This window comes from Phascolarctos cinereus, unplaced genomic scaffold (assembly GCF_003287225.1).
Source record: "Phascolarctos cinereus isolate Bilbo 61053 unplaced genomic scaffold, phaCin_HiC Scaffold_1;HRSCAF=81, whole genome shotgun sequence".
Taxonomy (NCBI): Eukaryota; Metazoa; Chordata; class Mammalia; order Diprotodontia; family Phascolarctidae; genus Phascolarctos; species Phascolarctos cinereus.
Window position 1 is genome coordinate 129,333,431 of NW_027555514.1, and position 26,790 is coordinate 129,360,220.

Consider the following 26,790-nt stretch of genomic DNA (forward strand, 5'->3'; position numbering starts at 1 on the left):
AGTCTCTTTTTCCTTCTGACGCTGCTACCACTCAGGTGAAAGTCCTTACCATCTCACATCTGGACTATTCCAATAGCCTTTTGGTTGGTCTTCCCTCCTCAAGTTTCTCATAACTCTACCTATCCTCTGCTCTGGTGTCAAACTGATCTTCCTAAAATGCAGGTCTGACCATGTCACCCTCCCCTCCAAACTCCAATGGCTCCTCATCTCCTCCAGGATCAAATAGAAAATCCTCTTCTTGGCATTCAAAGCCCTTTAAACCCTACCTCCCTTCACCTTTCCAGGCTTCCTGTACATTATGTGCTCCTCCCGCACATGTACTCTGGGATCCAGGGATGAGTCTCCTCACATAATATTTCATTCCTCAACTCTATGTTTTTGTTAGCTTTCTATGAAGCCCAGGACTCTCTCCTTCCTCATCTCTACCTCCTAGGTTCCCTGGTTTCCTTCAAGTCTCAGCTTCAATCCTACCCTCTATAAGAAGCCTTTCCTGTTTCCCTTAACGTTAGTGTCTTCCATTTGTTGATTATCTCCAATTTACTCTCTATATAGCTTGTTTGGACACAGCTATCTGCATATCGTTTCCCCCATTAGAATGTGAGCTCCTTGAGAACACAGACTATTTTTTGCTGTTCTTTGTATTTCCAGTGCTTTACACTGTGCCTGGCACATAGTAGGTACTTAATAAATGCTTGTGGAATGACTAAAACCAAGAGAAAATATTGTATGTAATGAAGAAAAGTTGGAGGGCTTTCCAATGACATCAGGGGTAAAACAAAGATTTTGTCATTATTACCACAACTAATTAATATTGGTATTAAATAAAGTTAAATTTAAAAAATTAATTTTATTATTACCATTATTACTACTACTATTATTGAATATAGTATTGGAAATACTAACTTCAGCATAAGACAAGAAAAAGAAGTCAAGAGAATGAGCATAAGCAAAGAGGAAGCAAAAATATCACCTGCAGATGATATGACTAACTATTCATCTAGAGCAGATATGTCTAACACATGGCCTTCAGGCTGTATACAAACCACAGCCCAAACTGGATTAAAATGTAATTGGGAAATAATTCACAAAATAAATAAAAAGACAATAAAACAATACATAATGTTACATTTTAAAAATAAGTCAATGTGCAGCCCACCGGGATCCTTGTCTATAGATTAGTGGTCCTTGTTTCTATTTAAGTTTGATACCACTGATCTAAAGAACCCAAAGAATCAACTAAAAATTAACTGAAACAATAACTTTAGCAAAATCATAAGACTTAAATTAGTTCCACTCAAATAATTCGCATTTCTATATATTACCAACAAAACCCAGTAGTAAAGGACAGAAAGGAAAATTCATTCAAAATAACTACAGAATGTACAAAATACTTCTATCTACCAAGATACACATGGAATCTATATAAACCTAACCATGAAACATTCTTTTCAGAAATATAGACCCAAATAATTTGGTAAATATTAAATGCTCATGTAGGTTAAGCTAATGCAATAAAAATGATGTTACCTAAATTAACATACAAACCAGTCAAACTGTCAAGAGTTTTAATTCCTAGAGTTAGAAAAAATAGTAACAAAATTCATCTGGAGGAACAAAAGATCAGAAACTTCATGGGAAATAATGAGAAAGAAGGGGGCCTAGCAGTACCAGACCTCAAACTATACTACAAAGCAGTAATCATCAAAATTATTTGGTACTAGTTCAGAAAAGTGGTCAATTAGCAGAACAGATTAGGTACACAACACACAGAAGCAAATGAACACAGGAGCACAGTTTGGGAAGAACCCAAAGTTACTCAGCTACTGGAGTAAGAGCTATTTGACAAAAACTTCTGGGAAAACTGAACAGCAATATGGCAAGAGTTAGAGTTAGTTCAACATCTCACATTATACATATACATATATGTATATATATGTAAAACACATACACACACACACACACACATCTATATATATCAATCAATATAAGCTCCAAATGGACATATGACTTAGATATAAAAAGTGACATCATAAGTAAGCAAAAGGAGCAAGGAAGAAACTACTTTTCAGATACATGTATAGGTTAAGAGTTCAGGCCTAAACATTATTACAGAAAATAATATGGACAATTTTAATTATATCAAATTAAAAATAACTTATACAAACAAAAATGAATCCACTTAAAATTAGAAATAAAATGTGTAACTGGGATAAAATCTTTGGAAAAAGTTTCTCTCATAAAGGTTTTCTATTCGAGATCTACTGAGTGATTCAAATTCATGAAAATAACTGATAAATGGTCAAAAGATATGAACAGGAAGTTTTCAGAAGAAGAATTCCAGCAATACGTACAAATGGCCCGATTCACTAATAATCAGAGGATGCAAATTAAATCAACTCTGAAGTTCCACCTCACACCCATTACATTTGAAAAGATTACAAAAAAGGAAAATTAAATTGCTAGAAGAGCCGCAGGAAAAGAGTACATAAGTGTACGATTGGAGGAGTTGTGAAGCCATTCTAGAAAGCAATTTGGAATGATAACTCCAAATTCCTAAATTGTTGTATATTCTTTGACCCAGGAATACCATTATTAGGTCTATATACCAAAGATATATATTTTTTTAAAGAGGAAAAGGAGTCATTTGCCTAAAAATATTTGTAGGCGCTTTTTCCCTCAATAGCAAAGAACTGGAAACTAAGGGAGTGCCCACCTCTTGGGGAATAGGTAAAAAAAGATAGTATTACATTTGCTGAAATATTATTGGGTCATAAGAAATTATTAAATGGAATTTCAAAGTAAATCTGGAAGACCTCTATGAAGTAATGCAGAGAGAAGTCAGCAGAACTGGAAAAAATAAGTGATCCAATGATAAAAACAGTATTGAGAAAACAAGTTTGAAAGACTTGAGAATGTTGATCAAAAGAATGGTAAATCAGGAGTCCAGAAGACTGAAGATGAAATACAACACCGACCTTCTGCTAGAGAGGTGATGGATTTAAAATGCAGAATGACACATACACCTTTGGAAATGACCAATGTGGTAATTTATTTTGCTAGATGATGCATATTTGTTATGATGGTTTTATTTTTTGATTTTTAATTGTTCATTTGAAGAGGAAGAAATAATGGTTGCAAAAAAATTTATTAATCAATAAGATAAATGAATAAACAAATATATTTTAAATATATTTTTAAAAAGCGAACATAGTTGGCAAAAGACAATTGAAAGAAGAATTCCAGGTGGAGAGAGATTTAAAACTTCAGTATTTTGCCAGACTGTTTTCTATGGTTATGGACTTGAAGTTAAATTGAGTTTGGGGGTGGAAAGCTGTGGAGAAGGAAAAGGAAGGATACAGAGACCTATGGATTAATTTTTTACAGCTTCCTACAGCAGAGAGTGTATGTTTATATCAGGAAACCCATATAGTCACTAAATCAGAAGGAGGGTAGGGGTGAATAAGGATAAATGATCTTGCTTATACTCCATAATACCACTAAAAATGAATGAATGAATGAATGAATGAATGAATGAATGTTTAGGTTTGCAATATCTATAGCATTCTCCTGATCTACTGATCTAGGAATTCTGATACTAGCCTCCTGGCTCTTCCACTAAAAAAAGTCAGGCAATTCAGCTTTCTCATCTGCAAAATAAAGATGTTGGCTTAGATGATTTCTTTGTCACATTCCAGGTCTAATATTCTATGAATAGAGTTATCAAAATTAAAACTTTGAATTTTTTTTTAACTTTTTAAAATTAAAAAAAAACTTTTAATTTTAAAATTAAATTTCTTTAATAAGATATAATACAAAGTCATATTTCCATCTCTTCACAAATAACCATCTGATATGGCATACTGTTTAGATGATAGCATGATAAAAACAACATAGGGCCAGTTATAGGTCCTTACTGGTAGCCTCTTTTTGTAATAAAATACTGGCCAAACAGGCAAGTTTGATGATGGGCAAATCTATGAATCCAGATGATTCATTTTTATACCTTCATGGGAGAAAGAGATGGCAGGCCACAAAACTTGGAGTCAACCTTGAATTTTCTCATTCCTTTGTCCCCTGCAGCTAAGCAGGTGCCAATTTCACCTCTTACTACTCCCCTATTTTCCAGCCAAACTAAACAATAAATTGTTCCCTAACTATAAATACGTTTTCCTACTTGTATTCCTTTGCCGATGATACTCCAGAATACCTGTACTGTTCCATCAAGGCTAACTCAAATGCTATTTTTTCCATGCAACCTTTCCTGATTTCTCCAACTAGATGCAAACTCTCCCTCACATGAGGGAGTCCTGCCTCTTATGACACTCAATCTATTCTGTCTCATATTATAATCATTACTGTATTTGCCTTATCTGTTATTACACGTTAGACTGTGACCTCCTTAAAGGTCAGGATTATGTCTCACTCACATCCCCTACAGTACTTTGCATACAATATATCTTGAGCACTGTGGAGATCACTGATTTTTATCACTGTGGCTGCTTCCTCTAACAATTCAGATCATAGATCCTGCCTTACTAGATGATTTTTCTGAGTTGCTATGGCTATAAACTCATTAACTGGTGGGTGACAGTCTCACCATAGTCATAAGCACACCTTAACCAAGCCAGCCTAGTCCTGGGCTGACTGAAATGACGTTCACTGCTAAATAAGTTTGTGGATAAAGCCCTTCCAGATGGATAGGATTTGTGTCCTGCTGGTTTAGTTGAAGAATCCGGGGTTATCTCCACATTGTGACAAGGAAGCTGAGGAGCACTTGAATAGGAGCTGGATATAGGAGATACCCAATAAATACTTAATGAATTTGCCTCCATCTTGCACACACTCTGTCAACTGGTTATGTTGCTACCTTTGGGAACTGGTTATTAGTCAGTAAGATAGAAGTACAGAGTAAAATGGTAAAAATCTTTCTGCCCTTAGCCATGTAAGGTTCCTATCCCTTAAGCTCAGACTTTTTCCCTCAGACTACAGTCCTACCTCTTTAAACAAATCTTAGCAAAACTCAAATTTAAGGCAGCAAGGTTGTGTAATAGAATACAGGGCCTGAAATCAGAAGAGCTAAGTTCAAATGCAGCTTCAGACACTAGCTATGTGACCTTTTTTTTTTTCATAAAATAAGTTATTTAACCTCTGCCTTAGTTTCCTCAATTGTAAATGGAAATAATAACAGCACCTACCTCCCAGCGTAGCTAATAAATGAGATAATATTTGTAAAAGAGCTTCTCACAGGGCCTAGAACATAGTAGGTACTTAATAAATATTGTTTCTCTTCCTCCCTTTGCCCTAAAAAAAGCCTAATTGTCATAGTATGTCATCTTCCCAACCTACTTAAAGTTTTAAAGCAAAATAATAAAAATAAAACAGGCTATTAAAAGTACAATGGAACCAGGTCCAGTTAATTTGCAAACTCATTCTGCTTTTCATGAGCTTTTGTGCTCTGGCAGATCCCAGTTGTTGCTAGTGTTGACACAGATTAAGAACACTATTATGGACTGGCATCCTTTCAAGGGTAAGCATTTTGAAAGGTTCATGTATTGGCTTCAGGTTCCTTTGCCTAGCATTAATAACTCTTCATATCATAATAACATATCATTTAGCAAAATATACCATTGCAAACAATTCTATATTTCTTTCTGCAGATACAGGGTATTCAAATTAGGTTTATCTCCCTTGGGTTGTGGTTTTGCCAAAAAGAGAATATGTCATGTTACAAAAGATATTCTCCTAACTTCTACCCCTTCCATTCTCCTGAATGAGAATAAGAATAATCAAGAGAATGTTATTATTTCACCTGTGTGTTTCATCCTTCCCCCATTCCACTGAAAAATGGATTAGCATCATGCCTCTCATTCTTACACACTTTTTCCAGACCTGGGGAGGTAAATGACTTAAAATCCCACAGACAATTACTGAGTGAGCTGGGAGAGCTAGGATATCAGAACCTAGGTTTCGTGACTGATTCCCAGGATGTATTTTTGTGTTGGTCATTACAGTATGGTATTTTTCTGTACTTTTTCTAGCTATATCTCAAGAATAACTTGGGACTGAAATTGTAGCACAGTTCCACTCCTGCCAAGGAGGACAGCTAGCTTATTCATACATTGTACTAAGCAACCCACCCTCTCCAAATCTAGGAAAGGTTTCTGTCAGTAGTTTTAAACAATCTTGGTCTCTAAATAGATTTGGACAAGATACTTTTCTTCATACAATAAGTTATAGAATATTATAATTGGAAGAGTTCTTGGAACTAAAACCAAAGTTTGGATCTCCTAAATTGAAATACAAAGCCCTTTCCAATATACATTTTTTTAAAATCCTCAAATGAGTATAATTATTTTATGCCCACAATTTGTATCAGGAGGACATTTTAAGCATGGGATATTCACAAAGGAAGATCCAGCTACTCTCATTATTACATCGATTCCTTAACATAAGGTATTGTCTGTAGTGGTTCAAGAAGCAAAGGTTCCTTGTTGACCTTACTTAAAATATTCAATTGCTCCCTTCCCCCCTCCCAAAAAAAGATCAAAATTCTAGGTTCTCTTTTTTTGGTTCCTTAAATTTTCTTAACTATCATCTCTCTGCAAGTTAATGTCTAAAAAGCCTCCTGATATTGGGTAGAAACCAGAGAAATATGTAAAATAATTTCAGTAGAACAGGGTTATAACAGAGTACATTACTACATGGATCTGAATATATTGTTGGTCAAATTACCATCCCAAATTTTAAAACATGCAGAATAACCTTAATCAACACGATTTGACTTTTCAAGTTGATCCTAGAACTGGTTTCTTACATCAGCTTTAAAGCATATCCTATCCATTTGTAATAGTGATTTCTACCACAGTCAACTGGTGCTTCACATTAGATATCGTGCCACAAGCCCATAAGTACAAATTCACACTCACATCTCTCATCATTTTCACTGCCTCCCTGGTCCTCCCAAGCTTTCTTGCACACATCGCTAGCCTCCTTTTAATGTAGACCAAGACATTGGTATCTCGTCCTAGAGGGGGAAAGAAGAATGAGAATTATGAAACCACGAGTAGTTCCACTGAGCAAAGAAAAAAAAAAGAATAATACAAAGAGGTCCATTTACTATCCCCACAGAGGAAAAACCCAAGTGAAGATTTATTGCTCTCCTTCAGCACTTTTGCTATTGCCAAGAGCCAGGACCCTATTGTGGGTGATCCACAACCTGAACCATTAATAGCAGAGTGAATATACCACAAAGCACTAAGATTTTGAAAGGTCAGATCATCATGTGCCTGGTGACCTAGACAATGCTATTAAGTAAAGATGCTGAACATACAAATTAATGTCAGATTAATGATCTAGTTCTTGGTAAATATTTAGTAAAGAAATTCATCTGCTAGATAGTGCCTAAGAATATGAATAAACCCATCTTGCATGAAGGCTTGTAAGCCAAGAATTCCACTCCTCAAGTGTGCATGTTTTTTTTCTAAGAATGCAAAGAGGTGAATCTCAGGTTGCATCCTGATGAACAACTTTTTTTCCCTCTTTGACATTAAGTCTGGAGAAGCCACATCTTGAACTTCTGTTTTATATTATTCTTGCCCTAGCACTAGTGACATCATAATCATCTCCAGGTCCCCAAAGCAGTCTGTTGTAGATGGCAGTATAACACATTCCAGATATGACAATAGAATATGCAATGGAATACAAAAATACCCCTGTGTTAGAGAAAGCATTGACAAGCTAAATAGTTATAACAATAGTCACCAATATGACTCTTAGAAAATGCATTACTGACTTTTCATCTTAATCTTTTATTTAATTCTATGTCTTTTTAAATATGTTTTCAGACCAGTGAGAACATACATGCACTTAATCCTCTATAAAATTACCATATTTCAGAAAATATGACACACCTGTTGTAGATTAAGTACATGTATAATATGTAGCCATTAAAAGATTTTAAGACCAAAGTCCTAACATTTCAAGTCTTAAACAATGAGAACAAGATGTGTGCTGAAAACTTTCCAAGTACCTACAAATTATTTTAAAGATGTGATTATACTTTTTGGATAGATTTAAGCAACAGGTTGAAAGGATTGAATTTTGAAGAGAAAAGAAACAAGAGGAAAGAGAAAATTTCTTCAGCTGTATTTTAGATTATGTAATTTTATGTATTAATACCCAAATAGTTCATAAAACACTCATTAACTACATATGTTTTCAAAATCCATTGTGTTGTGCCTAATATTCATGTTTTCCAAATCAGGGCGTAGAAACAGGTGGTGATTAGAGAACTGCTTAAGCATGTTTGCTCACTGTAAATTAAATCTACATGTAATGAGGTATGTGTACCTATCCCTGCATTTGTGAACTGTGTGCCAAAGATCACTCTGGTGCCTGAATAGGGAAGACTAATGCAATGTGAGTAGTCATACAAAACCAAGATCAACACTAATCCTTAATTTAAACTCCCCTTTATAAGAAGAAAACACCAAGTCTCATCTCTTCCTCCACAAACTACAGTTGGGAGAACACTGAAGAAAAGGCCCACTCTGTTCTGAAAATGACCTGTTGATGGGTGATGACACCACTTTCTATAAGGGTGGCTAACTTAAAAATTCAACTAATGAGTACTGAGGATGCCAAAAGTGATCTAATTCTCCAGTTTCTGTCTCATACTTCAGGACTATAAGCCTAAGATAAATGAACATAGGATTAGAAGACCAGAACATCAGTTGATGTAAAGGAAAGCCAAAAAATGGCATTAATTTGAGATAAGTCTTTAAAGACAGCAATATGATGTTTCCATTAAAAAGTAAAAGAAAGACTATTTTAACCAGCAAATAACATATAAACATTTAGCCTTCTATATTTTTAAAAAAAGGTTTTTACTTATCTTTTAATAAGTGCTAAGTGCTTGAACAATCAGTAATAATAATTTTTCAGGTGGTTCCATTTAATAATTATACTGTCCCAGAGTTATGAGCTATGCTTTTTGTTGACATATGGATAAGCATTAACCTCCCTGAGCTTTAGTTACTTCATCCATAAGATGAGGGAGTTAATCTAGATCTAAGATACTTTCAAGCTCTAACATTTTATGATTCTCTGAGTCTTCCAAGGCCAATTTGGCTGCTGAAAACAACTTTAATTTATATTTTGGTACAGGAGACATTTAATAATGGAGAAATACGTAGGAATGTTATAGATAGGTTTCTGCATTCCTAACTTTCACTTCCATGACTATGTCTATATACAAAAAAGAAATACTAAATAGAAGAATCAAGCTACAAGTTTATCTGGCTAATGAACAGAATGTTACTTGTAATCTTTCTTTTGAAGAAAGCTTAGGTCCCAACTTTTCCATGAACCCTTCCCTGATTTCACCCCCCTCAAACAGAAGGGCTCTCTCCCTTCTCAGAACTGTATAATATCCCCTCTCTGCTGAACCTCTCCTGTGCCTTTACTGAATTCTTAACTTGTAATACAGTTACTTCTAGATGTATATCATCCCCCTATGACAATGTAAGCTCCTGAAGAGGAAAGACTATCTCTTTTTTTCCATCTTGTATCCCAAACACTTAGCACAGCGCCCTACATATAGCAGAGGGTTAAGAAACGTTTGCTGAATTGCCTTGAATGAAGGAAGCTACCAAAGGAAGAGTTATAAAACACACACACACACACACACACACACACACACACACACGCACACACATACACACATGTAAAAACTAAGAGAAAAAGAGGTCTATAACTAAATTTCAAAAACAAATACTTATTTTAGTCTAAGAAAGCCAAATATTGAAGTAGTTGGGGTTGGGGTAGAGGAATCTCATTTGTTGGTTCTTTATTAATTAAAATGTCCACAGAGTTAACCCAGAAGAAGTCTTACTATGTTGGGCTTCATATTGAGCTCCATGATGCTGTAGCTGTTGGGAACGTCTGTAACAGCCTTCTCCTGCCTTCAGAGCCTGTTTGAAGAGTTTCTCTGCCTCTACGATAGTGGTGGCTTCCTCCTCAGCCAGGAGGATATATGCTGTGGCACACCTGTCAATAAGATGAGCAAAAAGCAATCATCAACAACAAATCTAAGGAAACACTTAGGGAACATGGGCAGGAGGAACGGTGAGCAAAAATTTGGAATCATGGTAAGGGGGGTCACCTGGCTCATTTTCCAGAGTGTTTGTCTCTACAAAGTAATTACTTTTTTTTTAAATAGAGGAAAGAAAAACCTGCATCTCAGCTTTAAACAAATCAAAAGGTACAAGTCAGCCCAGTACACCAGGGAAAAGGTACTGGCTTTTTGTTTATTTGTCACATAGAGATGAGAGAAGAATTCATTCCTCCCCCATGAAGTTGTTCTCTGATGCCTTACCATGGCATGGCATGGAATGGAGATGACCCTGGCTTCTTGAAATCCATGCCACTGTAACATAAGCTTTGGAAGACCCGTGGAGGGATAGGGCAGAGGGGAACAAGCATTTATTAAGTGCCTACTATGTGCCAGACACTGTACTAAACGCTTCACAAATACCATCTCATTTGAAAAGTGACATAATTATGGGAATTCTTTGGCCATGACAATCCATGAATCCCCCCTCCCCCCCAAAAAAATGGGCTTAGTCCTACTTTTCACAGCAATGACGACAGAATGGCTAAAATGGGGAAGGGGAAAGAAGGGTATTAAGAATTACACAATTTTTAGACTGTCTATAAATAATAATGTAACTGTAGTTACTCAAAATGAGAGGTTTTTGTCCACTGACCAATGAAAATAAATCATTACAGAAATGCTAACAAACGTAACATTTTGTTTATTTGTTTTCTATTAGTTTCAACAATGACTGCCCTTAAGATGATGAGATTCAGTTGAGTATCACTACAACAGCTTCAAATAAGCTATCAACACTGAAAAATATAAAAATGTAGATTTTAACCTTGATTATTATTGTTTTCTATAAAAGTTTAAAATTGGATCATAGATTTAGATGTGCCCAGGTTCACAAAGCTAATAAGGCTAATTGACGCAGTATTCAAACTCAGGTCTTCCTGACCCGAAGTCCAACACCCTCTCTACTACATAATGTTGCCTCTCTATCCACTAAACCACACTGTCACCCATGGAGTAGCCCTATTTAGGCCAAAAGAGCCTAGAAACCACTTTAGACAGTATAAACTACTTGCTCTCTTTGCCAAGCAGAGACAAATGGCAGAGGCAACACTAGTTAAGATGACAAACTCATATGGAAAAGGGTAGTGGAAGATTATGAGCAGAGGAACCGTGGTACAGGGGAAAGAGTGGTAGATTTGGAATCAGAGAACTTGAGTTTGAATCTTGTCTGCCATTTTCCTGAACATCCTAGAACAAGTCCTTTAACCTCTCTACGCTTCAATTCTCTCATCTGTAAAATGAGTGGGAGGACTAGAAGGACCTACAAATTCCCTTCCAAATCTAAATCTGCTGTCTTGTGACCTCACAGAACAAAGAAAGAAAGAGGCAGAGAGAGGAAAAATAAAAGAAAGAAAAGAGAGAGCGAGAAAGAAGGGAAGGAAAGAATTATGAAGTACTATGTATTAAGTACTCTATTAAGCTCTGGATACTAATACAAAAGCAAAGACAGTCCCTCCTGCCCTCAAATAGTTATATGTTGTGACAGAGGAGACAAAACATATAGGGGACTGGTAGACAGGGAGGGATATTTTGTTTTGGCAAGTTACAAGGATGGTGAATGGAGCCCTACAGAAAGCTTGGGGTGAATCCCAATTGATTCTCATCATTCCAGGGCATTCACAGTTGAAATTGAAACAAAAATGGAACACATGTTAGAATTTCTGTAATGATTTTTTTTTGTCATCATCAGTGACAAATCCTATTGGCCTTTAAAACATGTCAGACCCTGATGTGCTTTTTTGTGTAAATTAAAATGGCACACAAGAAGACAATACTGAGAAGAGTGGTTGTATCAGTTCACATACACAATAAGGCTGTTCTGTGATTATACAAATCTTGTAAAAAAAATCTTGAAAACACACAAATCTTGAAATCTTCCCTTGAAAACATTGAGGGATCACTTTATAAAATACTAAGATAGTAACAACAACTAACATTTATAAAATACTTTCAAATTCACAAAACACTTTAAATCTCATTTGTGTCTCACAACAGCCCTACACAGTAGGTACTACTGGCATTATTACAATTATTTTAAGATACTTCAGAGAGGCTGTGACATGGAATTTGAACTCATATCTTCCTGACTATAAGTCAAACACTCCATCCACTCCACTAACCTTCTGTATACATAATATCAAGAACATTAAAGCTGAAAATGAGTTAAAACCAACAAGGATTACAAAGGATAAGAAAAACAATATATTTAGGTATTTTAGAGGAAAGAAGTACAAAAAAGGCTAATAACTGCCATTTTGGCTAGAAAGAATCTAAATGATGGATGATATAGAGAAAGTATATCTACCTACAGTCCAGTGAAAAGAACATTTTATTTGGAGCCAGAAGGCATAGATTTAAATCCTGAATTTTAATTCACTTACACCACTTACATGGGCAAACCACTTAATTTCTCTGACCCTCAATTTCTTCATCTGCAAACTGTACTAGATGCACTCAGAGACCCCTTCTGGCTCCAAATCTAGGATTCTACTCAATTCACATTTTGCTTTTATTTTCTCTGCAAGGAATAATGGATTTTGGACTGGGAAAGACAGAACAAAAATGGCTGAAAGTCAAAAATCAAGATAAGTAACATGAAAGACAGTATGTAACTGCCCTTGAAAAGTTCAAGTCACCAGCCCAGATGAACTACTTCCCAGGATACTGAAAAAAAATAGGTGAGTGACCATCAGTGATCTTTAAGAGCTCATGGAGGAAAGGAGAGGTGCTGTGGTACTGGAGAAGGGTGAAGTTCCCAATTTTGAGAAAGGAGAAAAAAGGAGAGTTTGAAAACTTTGGTCAACAAGCTAATTCATGGGGCAGCTAGGTGGTACAGTGGATAGAGTAATGACCCTGGAGTCAGGAGGACCTGAGTTCAAATCCAGCCGCAGACACATAACACTCACTAGCTGTGTGACTCTGGGCAAGTCACTTAACCCCAACTGCCTCACCAAAAAAAAAAAGTTAATTCGAGAACATGCTATTTAATGAATAGAGAACAATCATCTACCTATCTAGGGAAGGAAGCAGCAATCAAGATGTTTCTAGGACTCCACTAAGAGTAAGTCACTCACTTAACAGACATTTCTTAAGCATTTGTGGCAGATACTGTCCTAGATGATAGAGACAAAATGACAAAAACAAACCTGTGCCTGGCCCTCAAGAAGCTTACAGCCTACTGTCAGACAGACTACCCTCATTTCCTTTTTGAAAATTAAAAAACTAGATGGATATATTAAGGTAATGGTGTAGATAGAGTTTGACAAGATATATTCAAGCATTTGACAAAGTCTCTCATGTTATACACTGTGGAAAAGATGTTGCTTTAAAATAATCAGAATCAAAATAAATTGAATGATGAGATCCAAGTCATTATGAACTGATGTTAACTGAAAGTAAGGCCTAAGATTAAGATCATAAGTTTAGAGCTAGAAGGTATGTTGGAGCCAGTCAATCAGCAAACATTTATTAGTCATCTATAATATACCAGGCATTGTGCTAAGCATTGGACTAGTAAGTCCGACCCTCTCATTTTACAAGTTAAGAAACTGAGGTCCAAGAATTTAAGTGATTTGCCCAAGGTCACATAGCTAGTATCTGAGATGTGATTTGAACCCAGGTTCTCCTAACTCCAAGTCCAATATCACCTTTAGCGACCAACAAGGATGTGGGTAAGTCTCTGGGCCATTGCCGAGTTGTTGGGGAAGAAAGCAGGCCAGATGCATTGGAGCACTCCATACTTCTACTGCTCTAGCCAAGAAATAATCTTTCTTTTGCTTTCCCTTTCATTGTCTAATCCTACCTTCTTATTCTCTCCTTCCTACCTTCCCCAAAAGTTCTTCTCTAGCTGGTAATAGCTCAAGCAGCCAAGAACTAGAGTTCTCCTTTTGGGGGTTTGGGGTAAGGAGAAACCACTTAAAGTATTGCATCTTTAAGCTATTTCTAAACTCCAACTGCCTGCAGGTCACCTTCCTGGTTCTTGAACTGGTGAAAGGTAGTAGAATTTATATCTTTTAAACTCTGAGGTTATATCCTTTTAATTCCTTGATAGTAACATTGGTTTTATTGAATTTTTATGGTTTGCAAATGCCTTACTGCATCTCACCCCTTGAGCCGAAATTGCTGGACTTACCTAATTTAACCCTGAATACATGGTATGATTACTAAAGTTACTGATAACACAAAGCTGAGAAGGATAGCTAAGACAACTGATGACAGAGTCAGGATCCAAAAAAGACCTTAATAAGCTAGAATACCAAACTAAATTTCATAAGATTCAATTTAAGAGAGATAAATGAAAAGGTCTATTTTTGGAATCCAAAAAAATCAAACTTAACAAGTACAATATGGGAGAATGGTCCAAAGATAATAGTTCACGTGAAATAGATTTGTGGGTTTTAATGGACTACAAGCTCAATTTGTGTCAATAGTGGGATATGGCAACCAAAAAAAGCCAACACAATCCTGCCTGCATTAAGAAAGGCATGATATGTAGGACTAGGAAGGTGATATTATTGCTATACTCTGGCCAGACAACATCTAGAACGATGTGTTTAGTTCTAGGCATTTAGTTTTAGGGAAGAACACAGATAAACTGGAAAGCAACTAGGATGGCAAAGGGTCACAAAATCATGTCATACAAGGATTAAATGAAGGAAATAGGGATGTGCAGTTTAGAGAAAAGAAGACTTAGGTGGGGAACATGATTGCTGTCTTCAAGTATCTGAAGGGTTGTCCCATAGAAGAGGGATCAGATTTATCCTTCTTAACCCCAGAAGGCACATCTAGGAGAACAGGGGGAAGAGTCAGGCTCAATATAATGACTTCATCAAGATGATCAGTGCTATCTTCCTCATTAGAGAACAAATGTGCAAGCTGGACGGCCATTGGTTAGGGAGGTCATGAAAAGGATTCTTGGTCAAGTACAAGTTGAACTAATGTCTGTGAGGTTCCTTCAATCTCTAGAATTTTGTAGTGACCACTATTTATTTTAGAAATAATGATAACACCTAGGATTTTCAATTTCTGATAGTTCAGACTCCTTTCCAGCTACAGTAAAGTCAACTGTCATTCCCTAGAGTTAAAACTCAAATTCTTTTAATAATGTTTCCCCACTTAACCTTAGTAAGAAAGAAATAAGTGATTAACTGATTCTGAATAGGAGGTTTCGTGGTAAAACAGATACTTCTCTAATTATGTCAAGAGACTTTTGGAAAATAAAATGTAATAGAAAAATAATGAATAATATTAGGTACTATTTATCCTGTGTCAGATGATACAATTTATCTTTCTATCTTATCCATTTCCTTGTTTATCAACATCTCGATCAGGCCACAGGGGAGAAAATAAATACTAAATAAAACCCAAATTTACTGATTTTTTTTTCTGATAAATGGCCCTTGTAATTGGTAGTGAGTGACAAAGGTTGAACCCTCGCTTACAAGAGGATTGGGGCTTACCTTCTTGTTTTCCAAGACTCTTTGCTTTGAGAAGGGATCTTGTCAAAACAGTCAATTTACCCATCCTTTGAAATCCAAGTCAAATCTACTCTGTGAAGCCCTTTCTTGATCACTGTTGAACCTCACATGGCACTTTATACTTCTTAACGTACTTATGTGGGGGACAGGGGAGCCTTTGCAACATAATGTGGCATAATGGGTTTGGTTTCAGATTTGGGCTCAGAAGATTAATGCCAATACTGGTTATGCTACATCAGGCCAATCACTTAACTTCAGGCTTAATATCAGTAAAACGGAGACATCTTGCTTATCTATCTCTAAATCATAAAATATTATGTTAAATATTGGCTATTGGGGGTAGCTAGGTGGCACAATGGATAGAGTACCAGCCCTGGAGTCAGGAGGACCTGAGTTCAAATCTAGCCTCAGACACTTGACGCTTACTAGCTATGTGAACCTGGGCAAGTCCCTTAAGCTCACTGCCTAGCCCCACTCCCACCCCCAAAATATTGGCTATTGTTATTCTTTATAGTTATTTGTCTATGTGTCATACCCCTCTTCAGGCTATAAGCTCTATGAATGTAGACAGGGACCATGTCTGATCTAAGTTTCGTATCTCCCCCTAACCACAGCACACTTCTTTGCCCACAGTTGATAATAAATATTTGCTGAATTTAATATGAATCTCCCTCAGTGAATGCAGTACTAGATTTAAACTTTCCCAAGCCTATATGAGGATTTCCCAATTTTTTTTTAAGACCTTGTTTGTAAATTTACAAAGGACACCACACAACCTCCAATGTGTTTAACAGCCTGTCAGGGCAACATTTGTTTTTGCATATCTTTGAAATATATAGATATATTTCATTGTTTACATCTGTGGTATTCTTTTACCATTAGCAGGGATAATGTCTAAAAAAATATGACAGCACCAAAGAGAATTCTGAATCAGTTACAATTTCTCCTATTTAAAATTCAAGTGATTATACTAATTTTTTATTTACATGACATCGTGAATTTCAATTAGGTCTGAAAATCTACTATGTCATCTGTTTGTGATAAAAAATTTTTTGTTAAAAGTTCATTTCCCTACATATAATTATTTACTTCAAATTCAGTCTTTACAGTCTGATATCAATGGCAACTCTGCATTCCAGCCAAGAATGGAATTTTCATCATGGAAATTAAGAAAAGGCATAATATTCTTCTCACTTACTCATTTAACTCTAAGGCTTCATGTGCTGCAGAAATTCTAGCTTGGGGGTTCCTTTCTCTCCAGGCTTTCTGCATGACTATTAAATTAAAAAAGACAAAAACATGTCAATCATTTTAGCAGCATCAGAAGAAATCAAGTATACTGTGACATCTAACTAACTGCTTGAATTAGGAAATACTTTACATACCAAGAGAATCAGCCAGTCTCCCTAAAGATATATAATCAATTGAATTTTCTATTCTCTTTTATACTCAGATTGCATTAAGCCTTTGTTCACTGATATGTCTATAGAACTTCTATTTGAAGATTCAAGAAAATGAGGAAAAGAAGTTTCTAACAGGTCCCGGGTCACTGAATTTAAATGTCAGAATAAAAACACACTTTATCTTCTATATCCTCAGAAGACTGAAATATTGATATCTTCCCTCCCAATTAGTCAATAGCATCATTTATATTTGCCATTTCTCTATTGCAAATGCTTGCTGCAAGCCCCTGGATGCCATGCTATACCATTTTTTGAGTTGACATGCAGGCAGAGAACCTAAAATTTTTGCACACACTCACACACATACATACACACACACACACACACACACACACACACACACACACACACACACAGAGCCATCTCCTGTTGGGCAGAAGGAGTGGCAAGTTTCCCTTAAAATGGTTTCTTTTGCAGAACAAAGCACACATAGTTACCTACTGTAGCCATTACCATATATGCTTAGTGGACTGCTCAGTGGAATGTGACTGATGATGAATCAACTAAAAATGATGGAACTCTTATCATTTATATTCACCACTTCTTAAGTTCTAACCAAAGTGTTTCCCTTCAATCACTCAGGGAGCAGATTCTGAATCTTAAGTGTAAATTACTTTAACAAAATATCTGTGTTTGGGGGGAAAAAAAAACCTGAATGCAAATCTCATTTTTGTACATCAAAATACATTTAAAGGCATTAGGGAAGGTCACCACTTTTGGCCATTTTTCACACAGGATTCCATTCTCATAGAGCCATCACTTTAGTATAGGCCTTCATCTCTTCTCACCTAGATTACAGGAATGGCTTCCTAATTGGTCCTGCTGTGCTTTACTACATCCTCCACACTACTGCCAAAGTGATTTTCTTTAAACACACATCTGATCAGGTTACTCCCCTACTCAATAAAAATTCCAATAGCTCCTAAATTACCACTGGGATAAAATATAAATTCCTGTGTTTAGCATTAAAAACCTTTCACAATCACCTGGCCTTAAACTGTGTTTCCAGCCTCAATGGACATGACTCCCCCCTCCTATACTCTGCTATCCAGCCAAACTGGCCTTCTCTCCCTCTGTTCTTCACATAATTGGCTCCATCTCCCATCTCCATTCTAGGAGTGCACTTCTTCTTCCCTCCAACTCATAGAATCCTTCTCTTCCTTCAAGTAGTGGCTCAGGCATAACCTTTCACATGAATGAAGCCTTCACTGATTCTCCCCAATTGCTAAAGCCCTCCCCTCCTAACTTCCTTTGTATATACAACTAATTTGTATTTATTTTTAGCTATTCTCTTCATATTTATTCTATACAGATTTACATATGTATTTGTGGTCTCCCCCACCAGAATGTAAGCTCTTTACAACTACGGGTTGTCTCATTCTTTATATTTGTATCCCCAGTGCCTACCAGAGTCCTGGCACACAGTAGGTACCTAAGAAGTGCTTGCTAATTGCTTGTCAATGCTTTCTATAAAAACAACAACAAAAGGACAAAATTTGAATTTTGTCCCCCAATTTAACAACTCTTTATGTGTATGAACCTTTGATTATAAGATTTTCCCAAAATGGGTTACCATCTATGATTTTTTCCTCATAATTTATGCAAAATACATCTGAAACACATTTCTTACTTGCATCTGCTGGCCGCAAATGATCTGTGTCACATGTAAAGAATGTCTGATGGTCTTGTGCTGAAAGATTCATGTCATAATAGGTCAAAGGTTCTCGTCCTGTTACCCATGTATACCTGTAAAGGAAAATAAGGTAGTCAGACACTTCTGAGAGAGAAACAAAAGACCTATATGCCATTTATCTACATAGGTATAAGAATACCAACATCACTTATACATTAAAACATTTTTATAAATAAGTACCAAAAGTATATGGCTCACAATTTATTTTAATCATAACTTCATCCCTTCCAGAGTTGTGTACTGGTGGAAACAATTAAAATAATAATTTTTTCTATAGTTTTGGCCTGAATTATGACTTGCCGCAGACAAGGTACTAAAAAAAGTTTTTACTAACTAATGATAATGAATAGGAATATTTTTCAAAAGCCATGGAAATGCAGCAATTTGCCCAATTACTTTACTAAATTATATTCAGATATATCTCCTGTAATTCCTCTTTATTAAAATGTGCCAGAGAAGCTTCAAAAAATTTTGATTTGGTGATACATCTGTAGCATAAAGCTCTATTAGAGGAATGGTGAGCCCATATGAATTACAGTTCCTATTAAGACATTCAAATTCCTCTCTGTGTTAAAAATGTTTACCGAACAGTTGGCAACGTTTCCAAATGCTAACAGATACGGAGTTGTCATGATGTGTTGATTTTACTTCCTATGTTCTATTTTTAGGGAGGCAGAATTTGCCCTTACAGGACCCAGGTTTAAATCAAGGTTGGCCACCTACGTGACATGGGGCCACTTATTTAACTTTTCTGGGCCTCAGTTTTCTCACATTCAAGATGAGGACACTGGTCTAGATGACCTCTAACATGACCACTAAGATCCCTTCCAGCTGTAGAGCCACAGTCTTCCCGTAACACAGGCTACATCACAAGTCACCATGGCTGAGTTTCCTAAACAAAGAGCTGGGTCCCCAGCAAGGCACGCCAAGGATTCCTGGGGAGTAGTGCCAGGGAGCCATATCAGTTCTAGAGCTAAACTAGAAAACTTTATTTCATCAAACTTTTAAAACACTTACCGATTATATTCAGCCCCTCTAAATAGATTTAGTGGATTTCGCCAAACCTTGCACTCTGTAGCAAAAAATATATATAAAATAATTAATAGAATCAAGGAAAAGAACGATTCATTAATTCAGCAAACCTTATTTGCCCACATCATAACACGATTTTATTTACAGACCCCGATGGTTTCACTTATGGGGGGGGGGGACACTTGGGGGGGACACTAGACAAGCTATCAGGAGACTAGGTCTGGCCAAATAACCTTGTGTCACTTAATGTCTTTGTGCTTCAGCTTCCTTACTTGTAAAACAAGGAAAATGTACCAGATCACCTTGAGGGTTCCCTCTGAATAGCCCTTTAGCTCTGGCTCTATCACTGACTAGCCATGTGACCTTGGGCAAATCATTAAACTCCTGCAGGACTCAGTTTCATAGCCTTTAAATGAAAATAATACGTGTGTTCTCATAGCTGTCATAAAGAAAATGTTTTGTAAAGTTTGAAGGCCTTTTGTAAATTGTTCTTCTCTGGGCCTGGAACAAAAGAAATTCTGATCTCCCTTTGAGCACTAAGAACATTCTATGATGAATCTAATAGTGAGATGTAATGAAAGTAGAAGCAAAAAAGAGCTTTTTTAATAACTTAAATTTTTTTCTTATAAGTTGAATAATCTTTCATATTAGAAATGTTTATTATCTATGTGACCTTGAGCAAATATTTTAACCTCTGAACCTCAGTTTTCTTATCTGTAAAGTAGGGGCAACAATGTTTGTTGGGCAGTATTGTGATTCAAAGAAGATAATAATAAGGTGTTGCTTTGTAAACTTAAAGCCTACATAAAAATGCCAGCTACTATTATTATCATAGAGATTTGAGGGCAGAAAGAAATAAGATTTAATACTGTTTCCATGATTGCATAGGTATTTAAGGAGAAGAATTAATATCAAAAAGAGATAAAGAGAGTAAGAACATTAAGCATTGGCCAGTTATGGCTATTAACTTTGTGAATTTACTTTATTAAGGCATCACAATGCAGGTAATTTTATTGGTCAGAGATAGATAAGGTTAGGTCCGACTGGTTTTAGCTCCTCAGGTTTTAAAGTGCAAAAATCAAAATAAAATAATATTGTTTATAAAAATAAAACCAATTACAAAACCAGAGTAGATACTGACCTAGCATAAGTTCAGACAATTCCAGGCATGAGAACAACAGAATTTTAAATAGTTTGCCAACTTTAAAGATGCACAAGTGGCTCATCTTCGAATCAAAACACAAAACGACAGAATTGTCAAGCTAGAGAGGACCTGGGAGATCATCTAGTACAGACCTATCATTTTACTGATGAGGATGCGGAAGCCCACAGAGATCAAGTGTTGCCTAGATTTTACAAGGCACTTTCAATGGGGAGGAAGTAGTGAGGAGATCTGAAAACATTTCTTTCAGAGGATTTTGTCTCTCCTCTTCCTCACTCCCAGTGAGTCTGTATTTGCAAGGCATTTACCACTCCCAATAATTTACATCCTAGACAAACTGCTTAATCTTTCTGAACCTTAGTTCCCTCATCTGTAAAACGGGAATAATAATAATTATGTAGCTTCACCAGGATGTTTCAAGGAAAATACTTTATAAGGCTTAAAGCTTGTTGTTATTATTATTAAGATTCAATAATAATATTAATAATTATTAACTTTTCATACATGGATTTTTTTCAGCTACGGGTTCCTTGGGTGGGTGAAAGTGCTCCATCTTAGAAAAGAACCATCAAAGGAAAGCATAGCTTGATTGGACCGTTAAAGATAAGTGAAAAGAACAAGGAAGCAGAGTAACTACATGGGTAGGGAAGCAGTGAGCAGGCCATACCAGCAGAGGTCAGTGTGGGCCAGACTTACAAGAATCAGTTCAGGAAGGGCACCAATATGAAAAGATTTTTCATTCCAAATGCCCAAGTCATATCAAGGAACCATACTAGGTCACTGAAAATACTACAAGATATCACAGAGCTTCACTATATTGTGATCTACCAGGTGGAAAATTTATGATGCCTCTTGATTTTTATTTTTAACAAAAGTTCCCTCCTATATTGTGACCCACCTATAGCAAGTCAATCAGTTATTGCAAATCTAATGGAATTCTATGAGGAGATTTTTCTCTGGCTTTCAGGTTGGGTGATTAAACAAACAGAAGATCAGCACCTTCATAAATTAAATTTTTGTGTCATGAGCATTCAGGACATAAGGATTATAAAATTTATTATACTTAAGGCTACAAACATATTCTACAAGGTTTACATTTGATGTCAAGCCAGCAAGTATTTATTAAGAGCCTACTACCTATCAGTCACTGTTGTAAGTCCTGAGAATACAAACCAAAGCAAAAGACAGTCCCTGTACCAAGGAGCTCAAAGTCTAATGGAGGAAACAACTGGCAAACAATTATGTACAAACAAGGTATGTGCAGGGCAAACTGCAGATGATCTGAAAGAGAAGATAGCAGCATTAACAAGGACCAGAAAGGATTCTCGCAGGAGGCAGAATTTTACTGGGACTTGAAGGAATTCTACCAGAAGGCAGAGACGAAACGGGAAAGAATTCCAGGCATGAGGGAACAGCCATCAAAATACATAATTAGAAGATGGAACGTCTTGTGTAAAGAACAGCCAGGAGGCCATTATCACTGGCGTGCATGGAGGGGAGTAAGGTGGGAGAATGCTGGAAAGACAGGAGCGGCAAGGTTATGATGAGCTTTAAGAGCCAAACAGAGAATTTTATATTTGATCTTGAAGAAATAGGGAGCTACTGAAGTTGAGGTGAGGGGGGAGGATTGATAAGATTAAATCAATGATTTGGGAAGTTCACTTTGATAAATGAGTGGAGAATGGAATGCAGTGGGAAATCTGAAGCAGGGGAACCAAGCAGAAAGGTATTACAACAGTCCGGGTATGAGGTGATGAGGGGCTTGTACCAGGGTGGTGATAGTGTCACAGGAGGGGAGGGGGCACGTGTGATACAAACTGGCTATGGGAAGAGGTGAGAATGGGGCGATGAGGTTATTAATAAAAAGCTGTGGATTTGGAATCAGATATGACATGTCCAAATCCTACTTCCAACACTTATTAGTTTATGTGGGACCATATGCAATTCACTTAAAGTCTATGAGCCTCAGTTTTCTAATTCGTAAAACTAGGATGATAATTATGGTAGAACTATTCTGAACTGTTCTGAAGATCAAATTAGACAATGAATTAAAAGTATTTTGCAAACTTTAATGAACTATGTAAACATTTCAGCTATTGTTGTTGTTATAGTGTTATATTACTGAACTTTATCTGAACTGTTGATAGTAAACTAACTAGATGTTTCAAAGTTCAGTAGGAAATTAAGAAATTTCCCCCACAGGACACTATGATAACAATAAAGATGAGAGTAGTTATTAAAACCTTGAACTGCACTAAGATTTGGAGGCACCCTGGAGAAAACCCTTTAAAGTTTACAAAGCTAATGTATAGACAGTATTTCATTCAATTCTAAAAACAGCCCTCTGAAGTAATTACTACATGGTTCAGTTCATTACCAGGAAGTAGACCTACTGTTATGACGGTAAATTATGAAATACACTCCCCTAAACATTTTACATTCATTATATATCGAAACTAAATTTAATTGCTTAAAACATAAATAACTCCAGAAAATTTTAGTGTAGTATAGTATATGGGGTTAGTATGGTACAAGGTGAAAATCTCTATTTTGGGAGTCAGTGGGGCCAGATTCAAATCCTAGCTCTGCCAGTACTACCTATGTAACCTTGCGCAAATCACTTAAACTCTCAGGATCTCAGTTTTCTCATCTGTTAAATGAGAGGGTTGGATTAGAAAACCTCTAGGTCCCCTCTGTATTCATGATCTCAGCGGCATGGAGTTCACACAAGATAACAGCTATATCCCAAGACTCAGTCTTCAATTGTGTAGTGTTGCTACATGACCAGCAGGGGGTATAACAAACATCATTATGAACAAATGTGACTTGATTTGCATCCACTGATCCTACCGTACAATTGTTTTTGTTTTAAAAGCTGTTTTACATATGTATAACATGTGATATGTACATATACACATGTGTCATCTAACCATTTAATTTTTATTTATATCTTAACTTTCAGCTTTAAAGACATATTAATGAAGATAGTTCCTATTATACTTTGTATTGTCCAAAATACACACATATATGTACATGTGTATATATACACATATATACAAACATGTTCAAAGCCTAGACTTATATGTTCTAGACAACAAATATTCTAAATGATATGAAGTATCCCTAGGTAGCATCTTCATTTGTATATCTTTATAGCTGAAAGTTCAGATATAAACATTTAAGATTACATGGCAAAGGATGACATATATAATGTTTTCAAGAACAAGCAGCTACAGCAAGCATGTAGATATAATTTAGATGTGCAAGATCTGGGATAACACATCTTCCTTCAATACTACAAGAAATTTAAACTGCTTAGATTTTCTTTTTGATGAAAAGCAAGCAAAAATATCTCTTCGTTTCAATGTAATTTTATCTTAAAATTGAGCTGAGAAGTGATCATTTGGAAGAAAAACATTTTGTAATGTTATTACCTAGTCTTCTTAAATTGGGTCATAGCTATGTTAATTTCTTCTTTGCTGCTCTCCCTCTTAATCCAATCCTTCAAGAGACTGTCTTTGGATAGAAGTGCCTGGGGCAACATACCCCATCAATATTAGGCTGCCTGATGTTTTAGTGATGTGGACAAAGGATGTTACTGCCAAACTCATTAGGCCATGAAGTCTGAAGGCAAGGGCTTAAACTCCGGTCTCTGGAGAGTCAAAGCTTTTCCACACAAGGCCCAGTTTCTTATCATGCCTGTTTCTCCCAGGAATAAACTCCATATTTTAATCAGATTTAAGCATATTTTAACTCCAAGTGGAATTTTCCATCCTTTCTCAAGATCAGCTAGTGCCTTTTGGCTGCCATGAAAAAGCTGCGTGGGTTTCCAACAAGAGCGTATTAATGTCATTACTATCTTTTTTTTTCCCCCTTAAGCCTCCGGAATGATGTACACTTACCTCTAAGGCTTTCTATCTCTATCCATCCATGGTCAATGCCACAAGAGCTGACAAGATCATTTGTTCCACTCCAGTTCTCTAAAAATGACATCCAAGCAGAATGCATAACAAAGCAATATACCTAACCCTTTAATTAAAGCCTACAGAAAATTATCTATCCTTTGGAATGTTTACATACTGTCTAAGAAAATAAGACAATACAATGGCAAGGGCCTTCAATTAGATGAACAACAGTATTCCCCACTCTACTTTTCCAGCCTTATTTTTCTACCACTTCCCTATCTGCTCCAGCCATACAAGTCTATCCACTGTCCAAGTACAACAACCACTTTCCTACCTCCACTCAAGTCATACACATATGCTAAATTATGAGACAGCAATGATCTCAAAGGCACAAGCTATGTCAGCCAAGTTGGAAATGATTCAAGCACAGCCTGATAACAGTCCATGATCAAAACCTAGCATGCAAATGTTATGGATGTTAAATGTCCAAAGACATAAATTGGGCAAGAAGAATCACATTTTTTAAAAAGGAAAGACACTGTGGTTTAATGAAAAGAATTCTGAGCTTGAATTCAGGAGCACTGACTTTTAGTTCTGTTTGGGCAAGTCACTTAACCACTTCTTTATCTGAAAAATAGAGAATTTGAACAGATGATCTCTAACATCCCCGTCTTATATCCAATCAGCACTAAATCTATGACTTTGTGACTTTTAAGATTCCCTTCTAGCTCCAAATATATGCTTACATCTTTCCTAGCTGGATTATAATCTAATAATTATGATAATAATTATTATAAATTCATTGATTTATAGGATTCTATCTGATTTTCTATTTCTATACATGCCCCACAGAGGACAGTACTAGACAGCAGGCATTCAATAAATATTTCTCGGGGAGGAGGAGCCCTCAAAACATTCTAGAGGGATTATATGAATTGAATGATTACCAAGTTCATGGACTAGATCATTGGAACAGTACCTAGATCTCTTTATGCTCAGTCTTAACATTAATCCTTCTACAGAACAGTTTATATTCAGAAGCCCTGGTTTAATATCCTAAGGTGCTTACTTAATGAATAACTCTGGTTTATAGGTTTGAGACAGACAGAACTTGGTTGTGCAGTGGATAGAGCACTGGCCCTGGAGTCTCCAGGAGGACCTCAGTTCAAATTTGGCCTCAGATACTTGACACTTATTAGCTGTGTGACCCTGGGAAAGTCACTTAACCCCAACTGCCTCACCCTTGCCCCCCCTCAAAAAAAATTCAGCCTGTTAAGGCAGTCAATGAGATTATATATGGCATACCTAGCACCTGGCTGGATTGGAAAATTCAAAGCATGGTTAGGATGTGCTTAACACCACCTCTTACAAGAGGTCTTTACTGATTCCCCCACCCTACCACTCAAATCCCAGCAGCTAGTGTTTCCTTACCTCCCAAAATTACCTTGTATTGATTTTGTCTAAATTAGATATCTACTTTTAGATGCCTATGACCCCAAGAGACTGCTTCATTTTTGTCTTTCTAACTCCAGCGCCTACCATTGTGTCCAAAACAGAGTAATTGCTTAATACATGCTTATCTACTGACTTACTGCTACAGCAGAGCAGAGTTATAAGAAGAATTTCCCTGTATAGCCAATACCCTGTATTCCCTGTACTCCAAAGATTTTGCAAGGAGAGAATTTATCAACCGTGCAAACCAAGAAATTCTAAGAAGAGGTACTTAAATACACAGAAGCAGCTGTGATTATAGAGATCCACATTTCTTAGTTTCTGAAATCTTTATTGAAAAATGTAGACCAAATCTTAATCTCCTCTTCCCAGTGGCTTTAAAAGAACTTTATCAGAATAAGGCAGGGCTTCTCCCACAGTTACATCTTCCAAGGA

General features: G+C 36.4%; 1 protein-coding gene across 10 annotated transcripts in view; it reads right to left on the minus strand.

Moving 5' to 3' along the window:
• ST7 (suppression of tumorigenicity 7) overlaps positions 1-26,790 on the minus strand; it is a 283,470-nt gene that overhangs the window by 87,554 nt on the left and 169,126 nt on the right. For 7 of the 10 annotated variants that reach the window (XR_013486445.1, XM_078154113.1, XM_078154112.1 and 4 more), the window contains 6 exons: positions 24,901-24,978; positions 19,822-19,876; positions 18,742-18,857; positions 16,847-16,922; positions 9,893-10,047; positions 6,927-7,024 (listed from right to left, as the gene is read on the minus strand). Coding sequence is in view for 9 of the 10 variants with exons in the window: in XM_078154113.1 (XP_078010239.1) it covers positions 6,927-7,024; positions 9,893-10,047; positions 16,847-16,922; positions 18,742-18,857; positions 19,822-19,876; positions 24,901-24,978 (578 nt within the window). In the remaining variant the exon portion in view is untranslated. The remainder of the gene's footprint in view (positions 1-6,926; positions 7,025-9,892; positions 10,048-16,846; positions 16,923-18,741; positions 18,858-19,821; positions 19,877-24,900; positions 24,979-26,790) is intronic. The other 3 variants (XM_078154138.1, XM_078154131.1, XM_078154116.1) reach the window with 1 other exon arrangement.